Source organism: Anguilla anguilla, chromosome 5 (assembly GCF_013347855.1).
Source record: "Anguilla anguilla isolate fAngAng1 chromosome 5, fAngAng1.pri, whole genome shotgun sequence".
NCBI lineage: Eukaryota > Metazoa > Chordata > Actinopteri > Anguilliformes > Anguillidae > Anguilla > Anguilla anguilla.
Genome location: NC_049205.1, coordinates 15448037 through 15470079, shown reverse-complemented (window position 1 = coordinate 15470079; position 22043 = coordinate 15448037). Strand labels below are relative to the sequence as shown.

The 22043-nt window shown below is 49.0% G+C and overlaps 1 protein-coding gene across 3 annotated transcripts in view; it reads left to right on the top strand.

Moving 5' to 3' along the window:
- Window positions 1-21819, top strand: part of arfip1 (ADP-ribosylation factor interacting protein 1 (arfaptin 1)) — a 30351-nt gene extending 8532 nt beyond the window's left edge. For 2 of the 3 annotated variants that reach the window (XM_035419003.1, XM_035419001.1), the window contains 8 exons: window positions 4267-4365; window positions 8689-8791; window positions 11692-11787; window positions 12918-13030; window positions 15404-15625; window positions 18324-18481; window positions 19586-19760; window positions 20113-21819. In XM_035419003.1, coding sequence (XP_035274894.1) covers window positions 4273-4365; window positions 8689-8791; window positions 11692-11787; window positions 12918-13030; window positions 15404-15625; window positions 18324-18481; window positions 19586-19760; window positions 20113-20271 — 1119 coding nt within the window. In that variant the 5' untranslated portion in view covers window positions 4267-4272 and the 3' untranslated portion in view covers window positions 20272-21819. The remainder of the gene's footprint in view (window positions 1-4266; window positions 4366-8688; window positions 8792-11691; window positions 11788-12917; window positions 13031-15403; window positions 15626-18323; window positions 18482-19585; window positions 19761-20112) is intronic. The other variant, XM_035419002.1, reaches the window with a different exon arrangement.
- Window positions 21820-22043: the final 224 nt, after the last annotated feature.

Here is a 22043-nt window from a genome sequence, read left to right as displayed (position 1 = left end):
GTGTGGGCCAAGACCAAAAGCGCGGTCCCCTGCTGTGAAGATGGCGGGGGGCCAGTGGCGGTCTCAGTCTGTTGGGGGGGGGGGGGACTGGCAGTCTGAGCCTGGCTGTGAGCCAGGGGAGCGGCTACGTTTATGTACAGGCATTAAGCTGCGTCACACGAAAGCGCTCCCCCTACTGGAAGAACCTGCACTTGACACTGGGGCAGGCGGTTCCATTCCTGCAGAGCCAGTGCGCAAATCGGTTCTTGCTGTCACCGATCACACTGGCAAAATAAGCTAATTAGCTGAATAGACTTTCGCTCGTTTAACCACGGATTTGACCACAATGAGATGTACACCGGACACAGTAGCGGCCTTCAGTTGCCATTCACGAGCTTATCAGGAAATGTGGTTAAAATATCAATTACAAATTTATTGGGCTCATTAAATAATTTAGAGACAAAGTTGGCATGTAATCCAGAAACGAATACAGCGCTCCTTGCCAATCTCTGGTCTAACCTGTTATCACAGGCATAATCAGGTCCTTATGCCGCAAACTGCAGTACCCTGTGCCTTTAATCAGAATGTGTGTGCTCTAGTGGCCCGCATGCTGGAGTGCGCTTTCATGTGGCCGAGGATGAGAGGGAGAGGGAGAGGGGGAGGGGGAGGGAGGGAGGGAGGGAGGGAGGGAGAGGGGGAGGGGGAGGGAGGGAGGGAGGGAGGGAGGGAGGGAGAGCGAGGGGGAGGGAGGGAGGGAGGGGGAGGGAGGGAGGGAGGGAGGGGGGGAGGGGGGGGGAGGGGGAGGGAGGGAGGGGGGGGAGGGAGGGAGGGAGGGAGGGAGGGAGGGGGGGGGGGAGGGGGAGGGAGAGGGAGAGGGAGAGGGAGAGGGAGAGGGAGAGGGAGAGGGAGAGGGAGAGGGAGAGGGAGAGGGGGAGGGGGGAGGGGGAGGGAGAGGGAGAGGGGGAGGGGGAGGGGGAGGGAGAGGGAGAGGGAGAGGGAGAGGGAGAGGGAGAGGGAGAGGGAGAGGGAGAGGGAGAGGGGGGGGGGAGGGAGGGAGGGAGGGAGGGGGGGGAGGGGGAGGGAGGGAGGGGGGGAGGGGAAGGGAGGGGAAGGGAGGGAGGGAGGGGGGGAGGGGGAGGGAGGGAGGGAGGGAGGGGGGGAGGGGAAGGGAGGGGGGGAGGGGAAGGGAGGGAGGGAGGGAGGGAGGGAGGGGGGGAGGGGAAGGGAGGGAGGGAGGGAGGGAGGGGAAGGGAGGGAGGGAGGGGAAGGGAGGGAGGGAGGGAGGGAGGGGGAGGGAGGGAGGGAGGGAGGGGGAGGGAGGGAGGGAGGGAGGGGGAGGGAGGGAGGGAGGGAGGGGGAGGGAGAGGGAGAGACTCCAGCCTTGAGGACACCCCAACTGACACAAAATGTTCCCACAATGTTACTGGAACGTTTTGTCAGCGTTATAACATTGCCACTGCTCTGCAGCAGCGTTGTGAGGACGTTTCGTGTGAGCTGGGAGACTTCGGACAAAGTTGACGGCTGGAGACCGCCCGTTCGATGAGACAAATTGGCGCTTCAGCATCAATCAAGGCTGACGTGCCGTCCACACAGTCCCAGCCTATTCCCACTCATTATCTGTGAGCACTGTTAGAATCTTAGAGAGGGATTGCTCTCTAAGTTTCTGCTGTGATGTTCTTTATTTAGCATAACAAGGTTTTCCTTAATCGGGTCCAGCTCGTCTTCGTTATCATCCACGGTTGTGTTCTGCTTGTCTGTTTATGTCCCGAGGCCCAAGATAAAATGGCATCCCTCACCCACGGTATGTACACTGTTGGTATGCCACGTACTGTGATTGGCTTATTCCTGCTGCCCTATTGTTCAGTGAGTACTCCGGCGGTTTGGAAATTAGGAGTGTCCAGAGCCTCAGGGTCTCCCAGTGACAGAATGTTCTGAGGTGGAGTAACATAACATGGCAGCACGTTATGCCTGGTCTTCTTCCTGTGTTTGAAGGAGGGGAGGGGTGGGGGGGGGATACAGTGAATGAAAACCTGCACAGCGAGTAGGTACACATTGTCCTGTGTCTCAGGCGCTGAGGCGCTAAGCTAAAAGGTGATAAGTAACGCGTGAAAAAGAGTGCTGGTTTTCTTTCTTTTGTATAGAAGGCGGCTATGGGGGTGGGGGTAGTGGTGGGGTAGGCCTTGGGGTTCGGGGCATGGGCTGTATATCTGGGCCTCTGTCAGGCTCTGTGTTGTACTGAGTCTGACCAAAGCTTGCAATGGCCAGGCTGCTTCATCACCGTTTGCAGCCGGTGTTGTCCTGGCTTCACTGTTCTACCATGTGTTTGTGGAAGGAAGAGTGCGTGTGTGTGTGTGTGTGTGTGTGTGTGTGTGTGTGTGTGTGTGAAAAAGAGAGAGAGAGAGAGGCTGTGTGAGAGACTATGAGAGTCATTGTGTGAGAAGCTGTGTGTGAGAGCGTATGAGTGTGTGTTAGAGTACTGTATGTGAGAGAGAAGGAGAGAGCGTGTGTGAGAGAGAAAGTTGAGTGTGTGACAGTGTTATAGTGTGAGAGAGGAGGAGAGAGTGTGTGAAAGTGTTAGGGTGTGTGAGACAACGAGAGAGTGTGAAAGTGTTAGTGTGAGGGAGAAGTAGAGAGACTGTGAAAGTGTTAGAGTGTGTGTGAGAGAATACTGTGTGTGAGACCGTGTGTGAGAGTGTGGTAGAGTGGGTGTGAGAGAAGGAGAGTGTGTGTGGAAGTGTGTTGGTGTATGTGAGAGAGAACGCTGTGTGTGAGTGCTTGAGACAGTGTATGACAGAGAAGGCCTTTGCTCTGCTCTGCTCTGTTTCAGCAGAAGGAGCTGTGGTGTCTCTGGCATGTAGCAGATGAATACAAGCAGCTCTTTTATGCAGTCAGAGGGTGACAGGGAGGGGACGTTTGTACCCAGGGCAGGTGACTGGGGAAAGTACAATGGGCTGCAGGCTGATTTTATTACTTCATATAAGGAACCAGATTTTCAGGCTGGTGAAAATGCTGGTAATACCATTCTTCCACTTTATAACCTGTCAGCTCTGATGTAGAACAAACCCTGATGGACCTATGGTTTCAAAAAAATGTTAAATGAATGGCTTTGCATCGTGTGCACCAGACCGTCTGGTCTACCTGGTTTCTCGGAATGTTTTTTCTGATTTTGAAATGCTTATTAAAACCCAACCACCAACCGTTTAGGCCTGTAACCGCTTTCTGCTGGTACTGTCACAGATAACGAACGCATCAGTCCATCAGCAAAAGAACTGATCTGATTTATTAGCTCTTGCGTGACTTCAGTCTACGCATGTAGGTACTTTGCTGTTATTTTGGTCGAAACTGCGAATTCAGACTACAGATGTGATAACTGCACGTGAGACTGTGTGAATTGGAATTTTGTCTGTAAAGAAAGCCAGCAGACACGGGGTGTCCCAGGGTTGAGCATGTGAAGCCCGGATATCAATGGGTCAAACTGACTGTGTTGACGCTCACAGGAAAAATCATCCACTAGATGGCGGCAAACACCCTACGGAATGCCTCTGCTTTTGCAGGGCCAGTCGGTTCCTTGGGTCTTCACACTAACAGCGTGAATGCAAATACTCAACCATGTGATGGGTACAGGATGCAAAACGGACAAAAATAGTAGCTGTGCTTGTGCCCAAGTATAGAGTTTACAATGATTTGAAATATACAGGCTTTTATATGAAACAAATAGGCCTATGACATTTGGAAATATGGGTATGGAGAAAACGCGTGTATAGATATCCAGAGAATCATAATGCGTTCTTAACGAAGGGACAGAAATAATGTCAAATTCCAAAGAATAAAAAACACAAAAGCATATGCAAGCTCTCTCTCCTGGTTTGTTTTGTACATGTTGTGGTAAGTGAACTGCAGTTTTGCAGGGAGTGTGTGTGGTCAGTGTAGCGGTGGGGCTCACAGGGTGTGTTCCGCTGCTGCAGTTTTGCAGGGAGTGTGTGTGGTCAGTCTAGCGGTGGGGCTCACAGGGTGTGTTTCGCTGCTGCAGTTTTGCAGGGAGTGTGTGTGGTCAGTCTAGCGGTGGGGCTCACAGGGTGTGTTTCGCTGCTGCAGTTTTGCAGGGAGTGTGTGTGGTCAGTCTAGCGGTGGGGCTCACAGGGTGTGTTTCGCTGCTGCAGTTTTGCAGGGAGTGTGTGTGGTCAGTCTAGCGGTGGGGCTCACAGGGTGTGTTCCGCTGCTGCAGTTTTGTAGGGAGTGTGTGTGGTCAGTGTAGCGGTGGAGCTCACAGGGTGTGTTCCGCTGCAGGCAGAGATGGCGGAAGACTCTCCCAGGAGCGCGGCCGCCGAGATCCCGGTGACCAGCAACGGCGACGCGGAGGAGGGCCTCGGAGACGTCTTCCAGAGCGTAAGATCCCACCGGTCCCCCGGGTCTCGGTCTTTCTCTGCCTTTCAGGGTCAGCAGACCGGATGGGAGTTCCCCCGATTCCTCCTTAATCAGGAAAAATAGTAGCCTGTCACTCCTGACTTCTGATTTGTTTCCTGATTAATCTGGAAAAATAGTTGCCTGTCGTTCCATTTTTTTTTTTGTGATTTTTTTCCCCCCTGATAAATCAGGAGAAATAGTAGCATGTCACTCAGATTCCTCCTGATTTGTTCCCCTCGATTAATCAGGAAAAATAGCAGCCTGTCACTCAAATTTCTCCTGATTTTTTCCTTAATCAGTCACTCCAGACTCTTGTGCAATTACATGCTAGCAATTCCTTATATAGTATAGTGTAATATAAATGCCTTATATAGTGTAGTGTAATATAAATGCCTTATATAGTGTAGTGTAATATAAAGCTTGGGGAATTTGCCTTCTAGGTTTCCGGTTTGATTCGCAGGTAGGACGCTGTTGTTGTACCGCTGAGCGACGAACTTAGCCTGAAATGTTTTAGTAAATGTCCTGCTGTATGAATGGATGCCATTTAAAAATGCAAAGTGAGAAGCGTGTTACCAGCAGTTTAAGGAAGTGTGGCATAGAGCACGTGCATAACCGGCAGTGTTGCACAGGTAGCGTTAAGTAAGCAGTCGGCTGGCCGCTGGAGCTGCACTGAGGGTGAGTCTCATCAGCACACCCTGCTGGCAGCAGCTGATCCCTGCAGCATAAAGCGCTCTGTTCTGTCAGGACGAGTCTCTCCCCCCCTCTGTCTGCGAGGGTGGGGGGGGGGTGATGGTGGAACCGAACCACACCGCCGTTATCGAAGATCGCCCACCTGCAAGTTTCTGGTTTCCCCTTCATTCTCTAAGGGTGTTTAAGCTGTACCCTTCGATTGTGTCGCTCCTGAAACGGAGCTCTGTCACAGCCTGTGGGAACACGCATTATGGTGCCTGAGAGACCGCCGTTGGTAATGTCTTACCACTTAATTTCAGCTGTAAGAACATTAAGCACACAGTGTACTAAAACTGTGTATCAGCCTCTGGCCAGCAGGGGGAGCCGGTGCTTCACAGCGGTGCTTCCTGGAGCTGAGTGTGGATTTAAATCTTTAACTAACTTACGCCCCACTGAAGCCACTCAATCTTCGCTAATTGGCCTGTTTGGGCCCGATGCTGCAGCTCCTGAGAGGGAAGTGTCTGTCTGTTGTGTAGGAGGGAGAGAGGCGCTGAAGGGCCTACAGAGCTTCAGTGATCCACTTCATCTCAGTATCAATGGGGAGCCGCAGTCAAGCAAGTCCGTTTTCCTGGAATCCGCACGCACACTCATCTGGGGAGAGTGGGCGGTGCTGCACTCGATGGACAGACTGGTCACATGACCGCACTCTGGCCAGTCTCCAGAGGTCCTGGTGTTTTTAGTTTCATTTGTTTGTTATGAGGTCTGACCTCCTCTGACCCCCACCAGGGCCTGTGTGAGCATCAGCCAAGGATGTTTTTTCCCCTGTTCTTAAGAGTCCTCGTGGATTCCCGCTCATCGCTTTCTGATTCAGGGGCGGTGATGTGAACGTAGGGCCGTGCTCTGTGTTTCTGCAGATCGATTGATCGTGCCTGCTTGCAGGTGTGCACTCTGCCATTGTGCAGATTGACTGGTTGTGCCTGCTCAAAGGTCTGCACTCTGCAATTCTGCAGATTGACTGGTTGTGTCTGCTCAAAGGTCTGCACTCTGCAATTCTGCAGATTGACTGGTTGTGTCTGCTCAAAGGTCTGCACTCTGCAATTCTGCAGATTGACTGGTTGTGCCTGCTCAAAGGTCTGCACTCTGCGATTCTGCAGATTGACTGGTTGTGTCTGCTCAAAGGTCTGCGCTCTGCGATTCTGCAGATTGACTGGTTGTGCCTGCTCAAAGGTCTGCACTCTGCAATTCTGCAGATTGACTGGTTGTGTCTGCTCAAAGGTCTGCACTCTGCAATTCTGCAGATTGACTGGTTGTGTCTGCTCAAAGGTCTGCACTCTGCGATTCTGCAGATTGACTGGTTGCGTCTGCTCAAAGGTCTGCACTCTGCAATTCTGCAGATTGACTGGTTGTGTCTGCTCAAAGGTCTGCACTCTGCGATTCTGCAGATTGACTGGTTGTGTCTGCTCAAAGGTCTGCACTCTGCGATTCTGCAGATTGACAGAAACTTGTGGGGAGGGGGGACACGTGCTGCCAAACCTATATTACAGCCTTTGGGTCACTCTTTTTTTCCCTGCCTTTCTTTTCCTCTGTTTCTCTCTCCTTCTTTTTCTCTGTTACGTACTCTTCTCCCTTCCTCTCATCTCTCTACCTCTCTTTCCCCTTCACTCTTCCTCCCTTTCTCTCCTCTCTGTCCATACCACTCCCCTCTCCCTCCATATTGCCCCCCCTTTCTCTCTCTCTCTCTCTCTTACTCTTTCTCTCCTCCTCTTTTGTGCTCCGCCCCCCTTCCTCTCCATATATACATCTGTATAAAAGCTGTCCTTGTTTACTAGCGCCGCACGTCGCGTTTCAGACTCTTCCCTCTCCGAGTTCTTGCGTCACGCGGGGTTATTTACCTGTTGCTTTCCCTGCGTGACTCCCGAGTGACGCAAAGTGTCTGGGGATGGTTGCCATGGGCACCAGCGCTGTGGCCCCTCCCTCCAGGGCTCAGGTGAGCGGTAGCGGGGTGTAAACGCCTCGACCGACAGACTCCTCATAAACTCACCCCCTGACACTGCTTTCATATGGCTGTGGTCAATGATTGGTACTTACAGTATCAGCCATTTTGTAAATTGTAGTTTTAACAATCCATTTTATGTATGAAATGGCCCCCGTTCGAAAAATGTTTAGGTTTAGCATTGAGATTTACAGAAACATTACTCCTTTGACTACTCGTTATATTGGCGTGTATGAAGACTACATTCGTGTCATGATGCATTCCACTGCAGTTGCTCATTTTAGTTTTCCTTGCATAGGTTGTCATTACTGTTTAGTGTTGTATATTTCTACAGCTGAAATGGAGTGGATGAGATTATATACAACTGACTGTATCATGATAACCTGTAATTTCTTTTCACAAATAAAATTATAGAGTGGTGCTATATAATGCAAATATATTCCTTAGTTGCAACATACAATTAATACTTTTTTCCTAATGGAATATCCCTCCCAAGTGGGTTTGTTTTGAACATGCCTGTTAGTTGTCCAGAGACAACCAATCAGGACAGGAGACATTGCCTGGGTCATAATGGAACCAGGATAAATTGCATTGTGCTGATGATGTCATTGTGGACAGTGGTTAGGCATGGCCCTTCTTCCAGTGTGCATTAATAATGAAGGATAAGGATCTTCTTGTGCACATCACTTCCAGTCAGCTGCCATGGAAACCTCTGAATAAAACTTATTCCTTATTGCCACTCTGGACCCAAATGGCATTTGTGCTGAATGGTTCTTCAGTTATTTTTGAGATGATCCCCCCCCCCCAAAAATTGTTGACAGTTGTAGTGGTAGTGTCACTGGTAAAGGGTAGTGTGTTCTAAAGGTATGTTCCCATCAGTAGATATTTAAATATTTTGGATGTCACTATCACTATATTTAAGGGTAATGGGGACTCATATATGGCTTTATTTTTGCTCTGTTTACCCAGAGTCCCATTGCCAGTGTTATACTGACATTTCCGTAAAAATTCGAGCCAAGTACTGCTGTTTGAGGTTTTTTCTCACCTAGGATCAGGTTAAACAGATTTGCGCTAATTTGCGCTAAACGGCTAGTCAGATCCCCTTTTGCACACCTGCCTGAATGCGAGCCGCCTCTCGTTCTCCAGTCCCATTAGAAGGGGAAGCAGTCTAAAGTGGTGACGTGGCCCTGGTGTTTGCTAGCCTCCTGTCAGGAGCTCACATATTCAGCCAAAATGAATTCCGTTCAGTGCCGCTCCACTCGGGCCTAATCCGGTTTGTGCGTCAGAGCCTTGTCAGCGTTGGCACTCAGGGAAGCGAGCTTCGCGTCGGCACCAAGTTTTCATCCTTTCAACATTTTTCTTTGCCCTCGACAATTATCCCCAAGATCTGTAAAGATGGACAAAGAACAGTGTGGGAAGCTGAAATGGCTTTTATGTGTTATATTGCGTGTGTTATATAAACAGGAGAGCAGTATTGAGAAATCATATTTGTGTTTATATAATTAGAATGTGAGACATCAGCCCCAATAAGAAGATAAAGGACATTGGTGAATGAGGGTCATCACCTATGATTTTCCTTATGTTTGTGTCTGCTTATTCTTAATATTTTGTGTTAATACTGTGTCTGCTCCTCTCTGTCTTAGGATCCTTCGCTCAGCGGGGGGATGAGTCTGTCGGACACGCACATCACGTCCAGCAACTTCGGCTCGACCACAGAGGGAATCATCGAGGCAGGACCGTATAAAGGTACGCCATGACTCATACCCTCGCCAGTCAATGTGGAGCCGTCTGTGGCCGTTTAAAGCCTGGAGAAGGAGGATATCCAACACCAGGGCTGCCCAAGCCCTCATCCTGTGATCAAAGCAGTCGCCTTCCTGTTCATCGCCATCTGTCAATACAGCGGAGCCAAAGCATGTTTAATACAGGCCATGGCTAGTTGGCTAAGTGCCGAGATGGAACAAACGCCTTTAGACACTGTGGCCCTCGGGACCAGGGTTGAGTAGCCCTGTGGTCTCTCTGGCCCTTAAGGACCAGGGTTGAGTAGCCCTGTTGTCTCTCTGGCTCTCCAGGAGCAGGGTTGAGTAGCCCTGTTGTCTCTCTGGCCCTTAAGGACCAGGGTTGAGTAGCCCCAAAGGCTCTGGGAGCAGGAGCAGCCTGGTCTGTTCTTTACTGTTTTCACCTGTTCCTGTTGTGATACATTTTCTGTAGAGTCACAGATGCTGTCTAGTTCCTCCTGCTTTACCTGTGTGATGCAAATAGTCTGGTAGCATTCAGATCTTGGTCTCTGTCAGTCATGCCGTCTCCTGGGTGAAGAGGTGTTGTGTTTCAGTGGAGAGCACATGCACACACACACACACACACACACACATACACACATGCGCACACACACACACACACACACACGCATACACATACGCACACACACACACACGCACACACACACACACACAAACGCACACGCACACACACACACACACACACGCACACACACACATACGCAAACGCACACACACACACACACACACGCACACACACACACACACACACACACACACACACACACACACACACACACGCATACACACACGCACACACACACACACGCACACACACACACACACAAACGCACACAAACGCACACACACAAACGCACACACACGCACACACACACACACACACACACGCACACACACACATACGCAAACGCACACACACACACACATCGCCCCTGTCCCTCTCTCGTTTCTGGAGCTCTCGGTGCCCCTCTGAAAGAGGAGACGGGTCATTTCCATCCCGCGGCGGCGCACTCCTCTTCACGTGAGGGACGCGAGGCCGAGGGGCCGCATTTGAATCAGAAAGGGAGCGGGGGGGGGGGGGGGGCGCCATTGATTTAATGAATCCCCTCTGATCTTCGTGTACCTCCGGTCCCTTTCATTTCCACGTCCTCGTCGCACAACGTGAATAAATTAACCGCCGGGTAACCTAGCAACCGGCTCGGCGCTGCCCTGGCCCGGCCACAGCCAGCTGAGGCCACGCGGTTCGGCCGGCGCCGCGTATCACCTGAAGCTAATCATGGCGTACGGCAGTGGAAACCGATTAGCGCCGCCGCACAGAATCAGTGCTAATGTAGCAAGTCACCTTCTCCCGAATGTTCATCCATTAAGTTATTCAACAGATATACACAGGAAAATGCCCAGTGTTAATTAAACTCTAACAAAGTACATTTGAGTCCAATAGGGACCACGTGTACTCTGCAAGAGTTGATTTAACACTGAGCATGTTATTGGGTAGGTCTGTTATGCGGTATTCTCTATATGAGCGAGTTTGATGTGCCATTTCTTTTTTTGTCCTGCTTCTTCAAAATGGGAAAAATAGAAACAATTGTCGTGTCATTGTATGACACTCGTTGCTAACATACGAAGATATTTTTGTTTCTTGTTATGCGCTGCATAGCTAAGCAACATGGGAAAACGGTTTGCACATGAGAATACCCGATTGGTTCGTTTCTCTCCAGGGGACATCGATTAACCGTGGATTGGTTCAGGGCGTGCGCCTGACATTACTGTCCACGTGTGACGATCGTATTGAGTCACAGTCAACACTGCTCTGCAAATGAGCTGTTTTTCCCTGTGAGTAACTGCGCTGTCAGAACCTGTGTCCTGTGAGCATGACTCAGGTTAACTGGCATGCGACGTGCATTTCCAGGTGAACAAAGCTTGGGTCATGTTGGCGTTCGCCACGTGATTAACAGTAGCTGTGTTTCGCCGTTCCAGGAATCGGGAATGCTGCCACTCAGTACGCACCTGACCCTCGCTTAAACTATAGTTTGTGTGTTTTAGCCTGGCACTCTATGGCATGCTATGTGCTCGCTGAGCTAGCTGAGTTTCCAAGGTGCGCTCTGTTGCTTTCCCAAGTCCAAGTCCTGGCTTTCCAATGCGAATAAACTCAACAGTGTCAGATGGCACATGACTGACCTTAACCCTAAGGATTACCTAACCCCAAGGAAGAGAAGGATTCTGAAGGAATCTTCTATTGTGAATCGCATTGTGGTTCTGCGGTCTTACCTAATTGGTCATTTACGGAGTAGCCTTTACTGGCAGTCCTGCCTGACGATGAGCAAACCAGCGCCATGTGGAGGCCTTGTTGACTGCCGCAGGAGTCTTCACTGGTCTGAAGCTCGCGGGATCTTCTCAGCCTCCGAGATGTGTTGTTTCAGCAACCTCCTGATGAGGGGTTTTAAACTCCGGTCCCAGAGGGCCTGAGCGTTTGTGGGGTCTCAGCTCATTTTGCTTGTGTCATTGATCGGTCTCTAAAGAGGCCAAATGCGTTCCAAGATCTAAGTTGGCTGCCGATTGAGATGAAACCAGAACGACCTGCCAGCACTGCAGACCTCCTGGACCGGAGTTTGAGATCCCTGCTTTATATCATATGACCCCCGTCAGCTCAGCCCCTGGCCCCCACCCACCCACCCACCCAAGTACTGAGTGGGAGGTTCCGCCAAGCAGCGCCCAGGAGGTGTGTGTGTACGTGCGTGCGTGTGCGTGCGAGTGTGTATGCGTGTGCGTTTGTGCAAGCGTGTGTGTGTGTGTGCGTGCGCGTGTGCTTTTTTGCACTAACCCCGATGTCGGCTGTTTGGCTGTTTTTAGGATCCATAAGCCAGCCCACCTCCCCCGCCGTCTTCCCCAGCACCGCTGTGGCAAGCAGGCTGGCTCGCTCAGTCAGCGACAGCCAAACCGAGACAGGTACCCATGCCCCCCCTGTCCCGTTGTGTCCCGCCCCATCCCGTATGAGAGATAGGGCCGCATTGCTTAGGCGCACTAACATCCCTCAAAGCCTGCCGAACCAGACCTACGCCTCTCTATCGGTCCTCCTTCCACTGCTTACCAGCGATCTTCCCTCCTCCTCTTCTCCTTTCGTTCCACTTTGGACTTTGAGCTGCTTGGCAACGTGTCTCCGCGTCCGTTGCTACGGGCCCCGCTTTTCGCCGAACGCTCTGTTCGCTTTTCCACCGTAAGACCCGATTGCCGGGTCTCGTTTCCGTTTCCAGGTCGCACGATCTCGGGGGGGGGGGGGGGGGGGGGCTTGACGGTACTCCAGACCGGCTTGCTTTCCTAGAAGCTTCTGGAATCTTCCTCTGAAGCGCCTTTAATTCCAGGATTCATTCGCTTTGCTTCCTCTCGTCCTTTCCAGTCTCTGTAGAAATTCTCTGAAGTCTACTGCTGTTCATTAATAATCAATAAAATAATAAATTCTTGAATGCTTCTGCCCTGTCCTTCAAAGTGCATGATGATACTCTGACATGAGTCCTTCTGTTTCTCCCTTATTGGATGGATTATTCACTACCTTGAATGCATTGATTTCACTCCATTATAAATTTTGATTTAACTGTAGATAAATCAAATGAGACATATCAATGGTGAGTTCCCAGATTTACTGTGAGCTTCCATCTTGAGCAGTGGTACTGAACCCTGTTCCTGGAGATCTACCATCCTGTAGGTTTTCACTCCAACCCCAAAAAAGCACACCTCATTCAACTGCAAGAGGTCTTATTGAGCTGTTAATTGGAATCTGGTGTGCCTAATTAGGGTTGAAGTGAAAACCTACAGGATGGTAGATCTCCAGGAACAGGGTTGGTTACCACTGGCCTGGAGTGAAAGCACATCCTTTCAGAAGTCCGGTACTGACTCGGCATTGATGGTGCACGCACGTGGGGAGTACTGTGTTCATCCCGACTTTAAATTCTCTGTTTCTGGAATACTGCAGCAGTGTGTGTTCAGTAGTAGTACCTTCTCAGCGGCGGGATACGCTGCAGTGGGTCGCCCGTAACCGTGATCTTTGTTGTGGCTCAACGCTCTCTGCCGCCCCCCCACAGGCAGGCCGAATACGCAGGCCAAGGGCGGGGCCCTGGTCCTGTCGGACGACCTGAAAAACCCCGCCATGGAGAAGCTGGAGCTGGTGAGGAAGTGGAGCATCAACACGTACAAGGTTAGCGGCCGTCTGCAGAGAAGTCCAGAAACGACTCCTCTCCTTTCCCAGACGCTCTGTTCACCTGACATTACTTCAGAAAATACGTGACATTCCAGATGCCACGTCTTGCATACTTGTGGAAAGAGGAAGCTCGCACAAATGTTTGAAAAGGAAAATAACTGACAAGATTTTTTTCACTTGAAGGAAGGCTATTCCACACAGGAGCTTTTTCATCTCTGTCATCCCACATTATGTTACAACCTGACAGACAATGTGTCTGAAATGAAGTGAACTATTTTGTTAATATTGTGACAATTTTAGAAATCATTCAGGGTTTTTGGCAAACCCAGGGCTGTGGTGGTATTGGATGCAGGCCAGGATGCAGACACCATTAAAGAGATGGCTCACTGTTTGGGTTTTTTCATTTAAATTCAGTTTGAGTGGATGTTTTTGATTGGCCAAGACAGATTTTGTGTGCGATGAAGGATACAGATAACGGGGCCAATGGAAATCATGCATGTGGAATAGTATTTTAAAAAAGGTGAACTGGCCCTTTAAGGCCGTGATGGACGCAGACACAGGCTCACACTGTGTGTTTAATGAACTCCCTCTGTCTCTCTGTCTCTCTCCCTCTTATCTCACAGTTCCACTGCAGCCCTTTAACAGCTCATGCATCTGCTGCTGACACACAGAGCAGCCTTTTCAGCAGTCTGTCTCACACATGCGCATGCCACGCACACGTGCGCACACACACACACAAAGGCGCATTCACTTATGCGCACACACACTCATATATGAAGGCACATTCACTCATGCGCGCACACACACATACACACACACTCTCTCTCAATTTCACGCACGCACGCACACACACACACACACACACACACACACACACTCTCTCTCTCTCTCTCACTTTTACGCTCATTCGCACACACAACACAGCACACACACTCTCTCTCACACACGGAGGCAAATACACTTTCTCTCTCACACCCGCACGCAAACACATACACACACACACACACACACACACACACACACAGACACACACAAATCACGCACAAATTAGACTGTAGCCAGAAAACAGTAGCCATCAACTCAGCTTGTTTGGTGAGAACATGAGCGGGAGAAAGCTGTGCTCCTGTTAAAACTAGGATCTGAATGACCGCAGAGCTTTCAGCGATGAGCAGTGGCATGCAGCTTATGCAAAGCCTGCCTTAAAAAGATGAGATTGAAGCTCAGAGTGCAGTTTCTCTGATTGCGTGGCAGTATTACACCTGAGATTTACATACCGTTTGACACTAGTGTCGTCATGGTGGTGGTTCTCTCGTGTTTACAGGTGCCACTGCTACCTAAACGGATCTGTCTGTACTTGGCCGTTTGCCGTAAAAGGCTGCGGCTTTGTAATGGTCGATGGCGGGTTTGAATGGTTTGGCGGTAATTGAGAGACAGAGGGGAGAGACAGAGAGACAAGCAGGAGAGAGAAACCCGTGCCTGATTATTCAGGCCATTAAGTACATCACTGCAGCCGGACGTTATCTTCAAACAAAGAACATAAAGATTACCTCAGTACATAAAGCGCGGACTCGTGGGCACTGATACTGAGATGCATGGTACAGGCACTGGAGCCGATGCTCGGCACAGTCAGTAAAGCTGAAAATGTAATCTCAGGTTCGGTATAATTCAGCTAAATGTAAGGGTGCGATTAATGGCATCTGTTTCAATCGAGTCGTTCAGCAAGAAATGACCAAAGTGCGTATTCGCTAGCGAAGTTAAAGTGTGTGTCACAGCGTACCTTTATAAGGGCCTGCGTCAGTTATCCTGTGGCTGAGCCGTAGTTTTTGGATTCATTCTAATGCTGAGAGAAGGAGAAAAACGTGTCTCAGAAGTTCAGGAAAAATGCTGTCCCAGTGAAATGTACTAACATCTCAACTAAGCACATTTATTTTAAATGTGTTCTTTTAATAAATACAGACTTGCTGGTATTGTGGTATCAAACTGCGTATTATATCCCATTTGAAATTAGCACTGGCCTTATTCACATTGTTATTCATGTTCATAAAATTTGTTTTTCTTTTAAAATTTTTTTTTTTTTTATGAACGAAATGGTGCTTGAGGTATTGAATAACAGACAGAAAACAGGACCTGCATATTTCTGGATCTGAATCTTCTTATTGCCTTGGAGAGTAGTGAAAAAATTATTGCGTGTGATTGACAAGCTGTCTCCCCACCTTCCCTTTCCCTTCTTTCTGCCCTCCCCTTGCCCCACCCGTTGCCCCTCCCCTTGCCCCTCCCCTTGGCCCTCCCCTTGTCCCTCCCCTTGCCCCACCCCTTGCCACTCCCTTTGCCCCACCCCTTGCCCCTCCCATTGCCCCGCCCTCCCTCCAGTGCACCAGGCAGATCCTGTCGGAGAAGCTGGGCCGGGGCTCTCGCACGGTGGACCTGGAGCTGGAGGCCCAGATCGAGGTGCTGCGGGACAACAAGCGCAAGTACGAGCACGTGGTCAAGCTGGCGCAGACGCTGGCCTCCCAGCTCTTCCAGATGATCCAGACGCAGAGGCAGCTGGGGGACGCCTTCGCCGACCTCAGCCTCAAATCGCCCGAGCTCCACGTGAGTCCCCGCCCCCTCACGCCTTTCCCGGTAGCCTCCACAGTCATGCGCCTTTCTCGGGTGGTGAGACGGTAGTCTACTTTTTTTCCAGGCGTGTGTTTTAAGGCCAGGCAGCTGTTCTTAGTTCATTTCTCCTTAAGTTTTACTTCATTCATCGTTTTTGCATGAGGCTGTCCGTATATATGCAGGTAGTCTTCACCACCAAATCTTCATGTTGGCTTTGGTGAGCACATACTAGCAGAAAGGCGTGCAGTCGTGGTGATGTCTCTTCACTCTGGGATCCAGTTACTGCTGCGGAGGGGTACACAACTGGTTTAGGCAACTGTTGTGTGCCGGTCGGCCAGAGGGGGCGCTATTTTGCAATGTGGCAAACTGCACCCGCTTTCCTATCACACATCAACTTGTAGGACCCCCGGCTGCAGGCGGTGTTCACATGGCTCTGATTTTATCCTAGGATGCTACAATAAAAAAAAAAACCTGGGTCCACATTCTCTGTTCACTCTGGCAGAGAACCACAGCCTACTGTACATACTCTGTGTACTCCGTATAGACCACTCAGGTGGCCCCAGAAATGAACCTTTTTCAATGTAAACCTTTAGAGTGCTTGGCAGACAGTGCTCTCGCATCACGCTAACATCCACACCATGCTGACGATACCTTATGTCAGGAGCCCAATGCCTGCGTACGCTCCAGCACCACTATAATTGCAAAACACTTTGCTCCGTCAGTACGTCTGGCTCGGCCCGAGGGAACGCTAAAAACGGTTATGTGACAGTCGCTTCTGAAAAGGTGCCATTTCTATGAGTGAGCTGGGATCTGACTTGTCTCAGATGAGTTACTGCGGGTATCAGTGCGGATATTGTTATTATAAATATTGAATTTGTCGTCGGAAGTAAATTCTTCTACCATAAACCCCACATAAGATGTGAACAAAAATGTTGTAAATGCCAGGGGCTAATATGATCTGCCTCTATGTGTGCTCTTTTATTAGTGTGGGATTAAGAGCTTGTGCGGCTATATGAAAATGGTAAATCACAGCAGCGGCTGTGACTATTAGGGGTGGGACCCAACACGCAGTTTCGTAATTAAAGTTGCATCACATCGCAGCTGGATCGTTCGTTAAAGGCACCACACTGTGGTGCATGGACGAGCCTCACGGCCTTGGGTTGAATCCAGATTATACCAGTGCCGACCGTGGTTGGTAGCTTCACTGGTTGACAGCTCCATTGGTTGACATGCAGTTGGCGATCGCCGATTGCATCGTCCAGGGTAAGAGAGGGTCCGTTTCATTGCTATCTAGTGACCCCCTAACTGGTCGGTCAGGCACCCTTGGACTGCCTGTAAAAACTGAATATGAAAGGTTTTCCTCCGACTCCACTCTTTGGTAGCTCAGCTGTAGCCTGTAGTGTGAAAAGAAGCAGTTGGTGACATAAAAAAGTTAAATTAAATTTTAAAAGGTTATATTCAGTATACATCATTTATCAGACTAATCAACAGTCTTTTTGACCAATTCGTTCCAACATCTCCAAGGTATTTTAGACTTTCAAGTCTGAACATTAGATTACATTTGAGATGAATTGACAGAGGTTTTTTTTTTTTTTAAGCACAATGGCCCTGACTGTTGAATATGAGCGCCTTAAGATAGTTATTGAACGTTGAAGTATGTATGGGCGATGGTTGTGCAGTCAGTGTAAACATTTTCAACTTCAGTCTGGTTTTTGCAAAATGGTTGCCGAAGAAGTTTTAGTGAGATCGATACTAGACCATGCAGTTGACCAAGTAGAATACCCCCCTGAACAAAAAGGCCCCTGGTAATTTACTATTTTTTTTCAGGGAGCTTATTTAAGTTTCTGGTTATTTGAGCATTTCAATTCACAGACATCCACGCCTTTCCGGAAGGCTTTAGTGCAACTTCTTTCCACATCACTTGAACTCAACATAGCTGCCCATCTTAAACCTGTATTTTCAGTCTCACAGTCCAAGTTTCTGCGAGGTTCTTTTTTTTGTTTTTGTTTTTTGGGTTTTTTGTTGGGTATAAACTCCCCTGCTAAGGCCTGCCTCATATCATGTTTCCCGACCGGCTTCTTAAAAGTGCCGTATTTTTCATTATTGCGCACTAATCCTTTGGGCTTTAAACTGCGAACAAGAGACAGAGGAAGAACCTCATCGATCAGCTTACTTAAACCAGGGAATTCATCTGGCCCTGATCCAGAGAGACCCTAGCTGTTTCCCTTACGGCCTATCTGTATTCAGAGTCGCTAGCGGAAATACAAAGCTGTATCAGATGGGAAAAAATTAACCTTTCTCTGTCTGAAAGTCCAGCGTTCCTTGTCACTATAATAGTGTTGTGCCTTGCTCTTCACATTGGATGTGGTTTTAATTGTATTACTTTAATACACACACAGACACACACACACACACACACACACACACACACACATACAAACATGCACACGCACACCTGCACACACACACACATGCACGCACACACACGCGCACACACACACATACACACACAAACACCCAGACACGCACGCACACACACGCACACACACACACACACACACACACACACACACACACACACACACACACACACACAAACACCCAGACGCACACACACGCACACGCACACACACACACACACACACACACACACACACACACTGGTGATTTACTCTTCGCCCCTCTGTTTCAGGAGGAGTTCGGCTTTAATGCTGATACCCAAAAACTCCTGTCGAAGAACGGAGAGACGCTGCTGGGCGCCATTAACTTCTTCATCGCCAGCGTGAACACCCTGGTGGACAAGACCATCGAAGACACCATGATCAACATCAAACAATACGAGACGGCCAGGTAAGAGCGTGTGTGTGAGAGGCCTGTTTCTCTTTAAGATAATGCTTTTTCAAAATTCCAAGTCAGTGTTCTAGAACTCCCATCATCAGTAGCGATTGCTACGTCAGCATTGGAACGTTCAGTTGAGAACATGCTAATCACATATTTGTGACGTACACCTGCATAAATATTTATGGTTAAATATTTAGTTTAGAAGAGCAGCGGTGTGAATAAACTGCTGACACAGAAGCGCTGTGCGGTGGAGGAGTTTCAGTTGAGATGAAGTGCCAGTGGACAGCTATTGAAAGGATAAAACTGGATCGGCGCATTTAAAATGGAGGGCCTGTCCACGTGCGTCTCTCCTAGTTCTCAGCCATCATTAATCACATGGGGGTGGGGGGTGTTTGCCTGAGAAGTAAACCGAGAGGTCGAACAGTGACCTTTTGAGGGGCAGGTGCTCAAAATGAGAAATGGGCACACGAACCTAGAAAAACTGTTTTACGACCCTCAGTTATTGTACAGAATATATTTGACCTAAATGAAGCATAGAAAAACAACAATTAAGTATTTGAGTATTAAGTATTATTCATATATAAAATTTTAAAACAGAAAGGGGGTACTTGGGGCAAAAGGGGCAGGTGCTTAGGCAGACCCCCCCCCCCCGTGTCAGCTCCACAGAGCTGGGCACATGACTAGCGCCAGATGTTTAAGAGGATGCAGGCTGAGAATCTCCGCTACAGCACAGACTGCAGGCATTAACTATCGCTGAGTCACATTGTAGCAGCTGTCAAGAAACGTGCCTGCTCTCCAATTAGAGTGTGTGCGAGTGTGTGTCTGCATGAGTGTGTGTGTGTTTGTGTTTGTGTGAAGGCATGTCTGTATGTTTGTGTGATAGTTGTGTCTGTGTGACAGTAATTATGTGCCTGTATGTTAGTGTGACAGTAGTGTGTCTATATGTCTGTGTGACTGTAGTGTGTCTGTATGTCTGTGTAACTGTACTGTGTCTGTAAGTTCCACAGTAGTGTTGCGTCTCTGTGTATGTTTGACAGTATTGTGTCTCTGCATGTTTGCCAGCAGTGTTGCGTCTCTGTATCTGTCTGACAGTAGCGTGTCTGCCCCCTGCAGGATCGAGTACGACGCGTACCGCACGGACCTGGAGGAGCTGAACTTGGGGCCGCGGGACGCCACCACGGTCCCCAAGATCGAGGCGTCCCAGCAGCTGTTCCAGATGCACCGGGAGAAGTACGAGAAGATGCGCAACGATGTGTCCGTCAAGCTGAATTTCCTCGAGGAGAACAAGGTGAGGCTGATGTGTCCCTTCAGAGACAATAGAAAAGGACCCTTCAGAAGAACTTTCTGGCACAGTGCTGATGGGAAATTGAGGCTTTGTGCTACAAAATGAAATGACTGGCATTTACATGAAGGCAATAGTCAGGTTCTCTTACTCTGTCCAATTTACAGGTGTTACTATTTGTAATGTATAATAAGTTTATATAGCTGAAGCAGTCCAGGTTGGGGACCTTGTTCAAGGGTACAACAGCAGAACCTAGAACCTAGAACATTTGAGCTAGAAGTCCAGTTCTCTAACCGTTACACCACACTGTTGCTCCAGACCTGTCCTGCTTTAATGCTCCTCCCCCCTGCCCCCCCAGGTGAAGGTGCTGCACAATCAGCTGATCCTCTTCCACAACGCCATCGCCGCGTACTACGCCGGGAACCAGCAGCAGCTGGAGCAGACGCTCAAACAGTTCCACATCAAGTTGAAAATGCCCGGGGGGGACAGGCCGTCCTGGCTGGAGGAGCAGCACTAAGGGCCCGCAGTCCCCACACACACCCACACACACCACCGCCGGGGCCCCCGAGGCCCTCCAACATCGCCCCTGCGGGGGCCCGACGGGGCGGCCCCTCGCCGACCGCACTCCAGACGCAAACACGCATCCCCGCCTTACCCCCCGCACCCCCCCCTTCCTGTCCCAAACCCAGATAAGGAGGGGGGGGGGAATAAATATTTATATAGTATACCTAATTTTCTCTCTGAGCTGGAGATTGCATTTTATACTGTGTGATTTATCTGTCTCTGCGGAGGAGGTGGTTCTGCACTGTTGAGAGCAGCGACTCTTTCCCTCCCTGGTTCTTTCTTCCTCCTCGCTGAAGAATTGAACTGTCACAGTTGGCGGAATTGGAGGGTGTGTGTGTGTGTATATGTGTGTGTGTCTCCAGTGGGGTTAGGATCTGATTAACCCAGTCAGGCTGGATGCATTAGATGAATTGGATACGTGCACATTGTCAGTGCAGTGATTCAGCTCCTCCGATAGGACACAACTGTGGCTCTTCATTCTGCACTCCCTCTTTACAACTTCCTGTTTTTTGCGAAAGATAAAGAAAAAAAAAATCGATATAAATAAGAAAAAGTTTTTTGTAATTCTTCTCATGGGATTGGAGGACCTGCCTTAAAATGCATCTTGATGTGCCTTTTGATATATAATATAACATGTATTATATATGTATATGTGTGCGCGTATCAGTGTGTGTGTGTGTGTGCGTGCGTGTTTGATGTGTTAGAACAGCACATGTTCTCAGTCAGATTCTTCAACATTCCGTTCAAAGGCAGTGCAAGGGGACCAAAAACCAATGTACAATTACGCACAAGCAATCACTCACACACGCAAACATGCGCACACGCAAACACGCACGCTCACAGACAGACCAGCAAACACTTTCCACTTCCACCCATAGGAGCCTTTTCGATAGCAAGCCTGAGTGAGACTATCTCTATGTTCATAGCAAACTTTTACACGTATGTATTCTGACTAATAGCAAACTTTGTACGATATGTAAACCGAATGGAGTTGACTTTTTCGGAAACTGTGTTTGTACAGAAAGGACCGACGTTTTCTGCCCGCACTGCTGATATCCTCTCTGTTTGGTTTGGGTTTTTATCCCCCCTCCCCCCTCCCCCCTCCCCCACCCACTAAGTGGGACTGCAGTGTGCAAAAGCCCCATTGCCCCCTCCCGGTTTCCTCGTTTTGTCAGTCGTATGAATCGTACAGCATTGTATATGCAGTATACAGCCTTGTGTACATTGATGCTATGTTTACTGACAGAATTATATGATATATATAATTGTATAAATTATATATATATGTATAAATAATGAATTTCCTGTATTTACCTGGGATATGAACACATTCACAGTCATGGGCATTTCTTCAGCAGATATCACTGGTCCAGTGTGCCTCTTACCATGGAACGTGCTGATTAAGTGAAGAGCGGGGCCTTTGAATGTTGTATTTTTTTTCCCCCTTGAAATTTGTAACATCTTGGAAAAACTCATTAAAAACAAATTTTATTCCAAAAAATTATTTGGTCAGTTTTGTTTTAGTACTCTGAAACTTGAATTTCAAACAATTCTGTGTCTTCAGGTTCATCAAATGTGGGTAAAATGATGTGGTTGAGTGTGGGGCATATCTCTCTGTGATTGCCATGGTAGAAAAGAAATATGAATTAGTGCAATGCAGTACAGTCAATCTGCAGTGATAACACGTAGATGCACAGTAATGTAAGTTATTGAATATGTATGGTA